At 47.4% G+C, this 7,364-nt stretch overlaps 3 protein-coding genes across 7 annotated transcripts in view; 1 reads left to right on the top strand and 2 right to left on the bottom strand.

Moving 5' to 3' along the window:
- LOC120996583 (oocyte zinc finger protein XlCOF6.1-like) overlaps positions 1-4,081 on the bottom strand; it is a 166,979-nt gene extending 162,898 nt beyond the window's left edge. The window contains exons 1-7 of one of the 5 annotated variants that reach the window (XM_040426604.1): positions 3,963-4,081; positions 1,238-1,414; positions 958-1,125; positions 751-874; positions 495-632; positions 237-374; positions 22-119 (exon numbers count right to left, since the gene is read on the bottom strand). In XM_040426604.1, coding sequence (XP_040282538.1) covers positions 22-119; positions 237-374; positions 495-632; positions 751-874; positions 958-1,125; positions 1,238-1,345 — 774 coding nt within the window. In that variant the 5' untranslated portion in view covers positions 1,346-1,414; positions 3,963-4,081. Of the gene's footprint in view, positions 1-21; positions 120-236; positions 375-494; positions 633-750; positions 875-957; positions 1,126-1,237; positions 1,639-3,962 lie in introns of those variants that run through there. The other 4 variants (XM_040426607.1, XM_040426608.1, XM_040426605.1 and 1 more) reach the window with 4 other exon arrangements.
- Positions 1-7,364, top strand: part of LOC120996578 — a 625,207-nt gene that overhangs the window by 335,485 nt on the left and 282,358 nt on the right. The window lies entirely within an intron of this gene.
- Positions 1-7,364, bottom strand: part of LOC120996580 (zinc finger protein interacting with ribonucleoprotein K-like) — a 655,167-nt gene that overhangs the window by 484,948 nt on the left and 162,855 nt on the right. The window lies entirely within an intron of this gene.

The raw sequence follows: 7,364 nt of genomic DNA, 5'->3' as shown, positions 1-7,364 counted from the left end.
AGGAATCTCAGCTTAACCTACCTGATCATACAGTAAGACATTCTGCTTCTCCTCTGGACAGTCCTGGGAATATAGAGGACTAGGACATCTCTCTGGTGGATTTCTCTGACTGGATCCATCTGTAGGAAATATAGACAATGTCAGTCACTGTGTATATGTGATCATTCAATGAGGGGTGAGTCTAGGTGACCCTAAAACCTGGTCTCTTCCCTATAATCAGAAAGATCTTCTCTTACCTAGTGATATGAGGGTCTGATGATTCTCTATCTTAAGCTCATGATAATCCAGTGCAAAATTTGGCTTTTCCTCTGGACAGTCCTGGGAATATAGAGGACTGGGACATCTCTCTGGTGGATTTTTCTGCATGGATCCATCTATAGGAAATATACAGAGTGGCCGAATACATTGTCTATATGTGATGATCAGATGAGGGGTGAGTCTAGGTGACCCCTAAACCTGGACTTTTCTTTATAATCAGGAAGGTCTCCTCTTACCCAGTGATGTGAGAGGCTGGTTATTCTCCATAATGACGTCCTGATGATCCAGTGGGACATTCTGCTTCTCCTCTGGACAGTCCTGGGGACATAGAGGACTAGGACAGCTCTCTGGTGGATTTCTCTGACTGGATCCATCTATAGGAAATACACAGTGACTGAATACATTGTCTATATGTGATGATCAGAGGAGGGGTGAGTCTAGGTGACCCTCAAACCTGGTCTCTCCTCTATAATCAGGAAGGTCTTCTCTTACCAGGAGATGTAAGGGACTGGTGATTCTCCATCATGATGTCTTTGTACAGATCCTTGTGTTCTTCTAAATACTCCCACTCCTCGATAGAGAAATAGACAACAACATCCTGACACCTTACAGGAACCTGACAACACAATGATACGGTCATTACCAGACACCTCCCTTGGTGTTATTGTATAATGTCCCAGCAATCCCAGCAGCGCTCACCTCTCCACTCAGCAGGTCAGTGATCCTGTTGGTAAGTTCTAGGATCTTCTGCTCATGTATCAGTGAATGAGGTGGAGGCTCGGTGATGAGGCTCTGGGTCCTGCTCCGTCCTCCTGACGCACTGGGTGTCACACACTCATCAGACGACTTCTTCACTACTGTGTAATCCTGTGTATGGGGAGACGCCGATCACTACAGAGATTCTAAGAAGCCTCCACCTTTCCAGACATTTACCTGGTTTATTACTAGAGATAAGAGTGATGTCATGTGAGACTCTCACCTCTCCAGTTATCAAGGAGATGATCTCCAGGGCGAGGTCTAATATCCTTGTAGCCATGCGGTTTCTGTCTTTATCCATCCTTGGTGGGGCAATCCCGGAAAGGACCATCCTCTTACAAAGAGGACTTTATCTGTGAGAGTCCTGTATGTAAGGCCGGTGTCCTCTACCAGTCACTGGCTGTAAAATAAATTCATGATTTACTTGTGTTTATTAATTCAGATGAAAGTTCACAAGATTTAAAGTGGACGAGTCCTATCCATAGTGGTGAATGGAGGGATGGCCACGATTTAGCTGTGTGCTCTTAATTCACTTCAGGGCTACGTTATTAAGATAGGTTTAGATCCCACCTCTTGAACCTGCTCCTATTGGACATTTATGGCATATTCTATTGATACGCCTTAAATCACCCCATTTTTAACATTGTGGGGTACTTAGGAATTTTTTATCACTTTCTATTCAAATGCAAATTGGCTATTTCAGTATTTTTTTATTTTCATTATGGTGTTCACCGCGCATAATATTTTTTTATTGTTTATTCGATATGTAAAATTGAGAACTTGAAGCAATTAGAATCTGTAAAATGTTTGTTTTTTGATTTATTAAAACATTTTTTTACTATCGTTTTTAGTCCCGTTAGGGGACGTGAATATGTGATCTTCTGAGCACACGGGGTTGTCCACTATGTGATCGACCCATTCCACCGATCAGCTGTGGCGGCAGAGGCTGGTACCAGAACTTTACTGCTCCATCCATTGGTAACTGCAATTCACCTCACCGTCCACTACACAATGGATAGAGTTGTTCGTTGTGGCATTGACGCTACATGGAAACAGCTGATTGGTGGGTTTGTGCATATTGGACCCCTGCGGATAGACCATAAGTTGTAAAAATCTGGACAACCCCAGGCCCGGGAGCCTTTTAGGCTGGGGAGCCACAAGCTGCTGATCAAAGACCCCCAATTTTGCCATCGGGGCTTCAGTCAAAGGACTTCTAGTGCCTCATTTGCCATGGGCACAGGGGTTAAACAACTGGGATCGGAGTCATTGGGTGTATGCTGTATTATACTGTATAGTTGGTACCCGCTGTGTATGGAGCGGCAGCTCATGAGCCCACTCCATACACAGCTTTAATACAAATGATCTACGTGTACGGGATTTTGTGTTAAGGGATTAATATACCGAATACTGACAACTCAGCTTCCCCCTTCCCGGATTACTTACTAAATAACTGGGAAGAAGGGAGGTGTCAGCGCTCAGTACAATAATCGGAGGCAGGGAACATCGGGGTACAGGGAGTTCAGCAGGATGAGGAGAAGCTGTTCCTCTGTCTGTACAGGAGTCAGGACATCTACCAGAGCACTGTCCTGGAAACATCACCGAGCCCCTCTACAGCATCACTAGCTACGGGCCCCCCTACAGCATCACTAGCTACGGGCCCCCCTACAGCATCACTAGCTACGGGCCCCCCTACAGCATCACTAGCTACGGGCCCCCCTACAGCATCACTAGCTACGGGCCCCCCTACAGCATCACTAGCTACGGGCCCCCCTACAGCATCACTAGCTACGGGCCCCCCTACAGCATCACTAGCTACGGGCCCCCCTACAGCATCACTAGCTACGGGCCCCCCTACAGCATCACTAGCTACGGGCCCCCCTACAGCATCACTAGCTACGGGCCCCCCTACAGCATCACTAGCTACGGGCCCCCCTACAGCATCACTAGCTACGGGCCCCCCTACAGCATCACTAGCTACGGGCCCCCCTACAGCATCACTAGCTACGGGCCCCCCTACAGCATCACTAGCTACGGGCCCCCCTACAGCATCACTAGCTACGGGCCCCCCTACAGCATCACTAGCTACGGGCCCCCCTACAGCATCACTAGCTACGGGCCCCCCTACAGCATCACTAGCTACGGGCCCCCCTACAGCATCACTAGCTACGGGCCCCCCTACAGCATCACTAGCTACGGGCCCCCCTACAGCATCACTAGCTACGGGCCCCCCTACAGCATCATTAGCTACGGGCCCCTCTACAACATCATTAGCTACGAGCCCCTCTACGACATCGCCAGCTATGGGTCCCTCTACGATATCATTAGCTATGGGCCCCTCTATGGCATCGCCTGCTACGGGCCCCTCTATGGCATCGCCTGCTACGGGGCCCCTCTACGACATCATTAGCTATGAGCCCCTCTACGACATCGCCAGCTATGGGTCCCTCTACGATATCATTAGCTATGGGCCCCTCTATGGCATCGCCTGCTACGGGCCCCTCTACGACATCATTAGCTATGAGCCCCTCTACGACATCGCCAGCTACGGGCCCCTCTACGATATCGCCAGCTATGGGCCCCTCTACGGCATCGCCTGCTACGGGCCCCTCTACGGCATCGCCAGCTACGGGCCCCTCTACGCCACTGCCAGCTACGGGCCCCTCTACGGCATCGCCTGCTACGGGCCCCTCTACGGCATCGCCAGCTATGGGCCGCCGCTGGTCACCTGCCTCACCATGTCCTCCTGCCCCTGAGCCGCCCCTCGCTCACAGATCTCCTCTCCTCCCCAGTCTGATCCCCCGGTCATCTCCTGTCTGCTCCTCTCCTCTCCTCCACTACTCCCAGGTTCCAAATCCACAGCTAGGAGCTCCAGTCAGTGCTCATCCTGCAGCATGATGGGGGTTGTAGTCAAATGTCCATCACACAGGACATGATCTCCGGTCACTTACCCTTCACGTCTCTAATCCAGCATCCTCTCTACTTCACACCCCTCCTCCTCCTCCTGCTCTCTACACACTGGTCGTGCGACCCTGGGAGGTGTGATGTCACCTGAAGGGGTGGAGTCTCCCAGGAAGCAGCAGCTGTGTTATTATACTGGGTAATGCCTAGAATGTACAGGCTTCCCTGAGGTTTAGGTCATGTGACTCTGAGATAGGCGTGGTGAAAAGAAGACAATACATTCTAGGCATTACTGGAGAGTAAAGGAGGTTATTTACTTGGGACTGTATGTTAGAGAAGACTGGAGGGAGGGAGTGATGTTATTTACATGGGACTGTATGTTAGAGAAGACTGGAGGGAGTGATGTTATTTACATGGGGCTGTATGTTAGAGAAGACTGGAGGGAGTGATGTTATTTACATGGGACTGTATGTTAGAGAAGACTGGAGGGAGGGGAGTGATGTTATTTACATGGGACTGTATGTTAGTGAAAACTGAAGGGAGGGAGTGATGTTATTTACATGGGACTGTATGTTAGAGAAGACTGGAGGGAGGGGAGTGATGTTATTTACATGGGACTGTATGTTAGTGAAAACTGAAGGGAGGGAGTGATGTTATTTACATGGGACTGTATGTTAGAGAAGACTGGAGGGAGTGATGTTATTTACATGGGGCTATATGTTAGAGAAGACTGGAGGGAGTGATGTTATTTACATGGGACTGTATGTTAGAGAAGACTGGAGGGAGTGATGTTATTTACATGGGACTGTATGTTAGAGAAGACTGGAGGGAGGGGAGTGATGTTATTTACATGGGACTGTATGTTAGTGAAAACTGAAGGGAGGGAGTGATGTTATTTACATGGGACTGTATGTTAGAGAAGACTGGAGGGAGGGGAGTGATGTTATTTACATGGGACTGTATGTTAGTGAAAACTGAAGGGAGGGAGTGATGTTATTTACATGGGACTGTATGTTAGAGAAGACTGGAGGGAGTGATGTTATTTACATGGGGCTGTATGTTAGAGAAGACTGGAGGGAGTGATGTTATTTACATGGGGCTGTATGTTAGAGAAGACTGGAGGGAGTGATGTTATTTACATGGGACTGTATGTTAGAGAAGACTGGAGGGAGTGATGTTATTTACATGGGGCTGTATGTGAGAGAAGACTGGAGGGAGGGGAGTGATGTTATTTACATGGGACTGTATGTTAGAGAAGACTGGAGGGAGGGGAGTGATGTTATTTACATGGGACTGTATGTAAGAGAAGACTGGAGGGAGGGAGTGATGTTATTTACATGGGGCTGTATGTTAGAGAAGACTGGAGGGAGTGATGTTATTTACATGGGACTGTATGTTAGAGAAGACTGGAGGGAGTGATGTTATTTACATGGGGCTGTATGTTAGAGAAGACTGGAGGGAGGGATGTTATTTACATGGGACTGTATGTTAGAGAAGACTGGAGGGAGTGATGTTATTTACATGGGACTGTATGTTAGAGAAGACTGGAGGGAGTGATGTTATTTACATGGGGCTGTATGTTAGAGAAGACTGGAGGGAGGGATGTTATTTACATGGGACTGTATGTTAGAGAAGACTGGAGGGAGTGATGTTATTTACATGGGACTGTATGTTAGAGAAGACTGGAGGGAGTGATGTTATTTACATGGGGCTGTATGTGAGAGAAGACTGGAGGGAGTGATGTCATTTACATGGGGCTGTATGTTAGAGAAGACTGGAGGGAGTGATGTTATTTACATGGGACTGTATGTGAGAGAAGACTGGAGGGAGGGATGTTATTTACATGGGACTGTATGTTAGAGAAGACTGGGGGGAGCAATGTTATTTACATGGCACTGTATGTTAGAGAAGACTGGGGGGAGAGTGATGTCATTTACATGGGGCTGTATGTTAGAGAAGACTGGAGGGAGTGATGCTATTTACATGGGACTGTATGTTAGAGAAGACTGGAGGGAGTGATGTTATTTACATGGGACTGTATGTTAGAAAAGACTGGAGGGAGTGATGTTATTTACATGGGACTGTATGTTAGAAAAGACTGGAGGGAGTGATGTCATTTACATGGGGCTGTATGTTAGAGAAGACTGGAGGGGAGTGATGTTATTTACATGGGACTGTATGTTAGAGAAGACTGGAGGGAGTGATGTTATTTACATGGGACTGTATGTTAGAGAAGACTGGAGGGAGCGATGCTATTTACATGGGACTGTATGTTAGAGAAGACTGGAGGGAGTGATGTCATTTACATGGGACTGTATGTTAGAAAAGACTGGAGGGAGGGAGTGATGTTATTTACATGGGACTGTATGTTAGAGCAGACTGGAGGGAGGGAGTGATGTTATTTACATGGGACTGTATATGAGAGAAGGCAGGAGTTAGGGGAGTGATGTTTTTTTTACATGGGACTGTATGAGAATACTGACTAAAGAGCCTCCAGGAGTGCAGAGCGGCGATGGAAGTAAACCTATTCTAACGAGCACTTTGTCCCTCGTCAACTTCAACTTCAGCTACTGCAAAACATGGCGACTTCACATCTCTCATACCTTCCCCGTCTCACTATCTCTCTCCTCCGTCCCCAGCGCCCCCATCCTCACCTCTCATCTCACCAAGGACTTTAAACAAAAGATCTCTGCACAACTACTCAGCTTCTCCACCATTACCGAAGAAAAACGTTTAACCTTCTCTTCAGATCACATCCGACCTCATCCCCAACCTCATCACAGTGTTTATTCCTGCCCTAACCCATGTCTTCAACCTATCTCTAACCACCGATGTCTTCCCCTCCTGTTTTAACCACTTCACATCTGGGCCATTTCCCCCTTCCTGACCAGGCCTAATTTTGCAAATCTGACATATCACTTTATGTGGTAATAATTTTGGAACGCTTTTACTTATCCAAGCCAGACTGTTTTCTCGTGACACATTGTACTTCATGACAGTGGTAAATTTGAGTCGATATGTTTTACCTTTATTTATAAAATAATCCAAAATTTACAAAAACAGAAAATGATACCTCATACAATATTTATTACTTAACATTCCCCATATGTCTACTTTATGTTGGCATCATTTTAGACATTTTCTTGTAGTATATATTGACGGTAGCGCGTCTTTTAGGGTGCATTCACACGACTGTAAGTGTTTTGCCGTCCGCAAATTGCGGATCCGCAAAACACGAATCCCGGCCTTGTGCGTTCCGCAATTTGCGGACTGCACATGGCCAGCGTTATATAGAGAATGCCTAAGCTTGTCCATGGTTGCGGACAAGAATAGGACATGCTCTATCTTTTTTGTGGGGCCACGGAACGGAACAACGGATGCGGACAGCACACGGTGTGCTGTCCGCATCTTTTGCGGCCCCATTGAAATGAATGGGTCCGCACCTGTTCCGC

The sequence above is a fragment of the Bufo bufo genome, chromosome 3, assembly GCF_905171765.1.
Source record: "Bufo bufo chromosome 3, aBufBuf1.1, whole genome shotgun sequence".
Classification (NCBI taxonomy): Eukaryota; Metazoa; Chordata; class Amphibia; order Anura; family Bufonidae; genus Bufo; species Bufo bufo.
The sequence above is the reverse complement of the archived record's forward strand: the minus strand, read 5'-3'. Positions and strand labels throughout refer to the sequence as shown.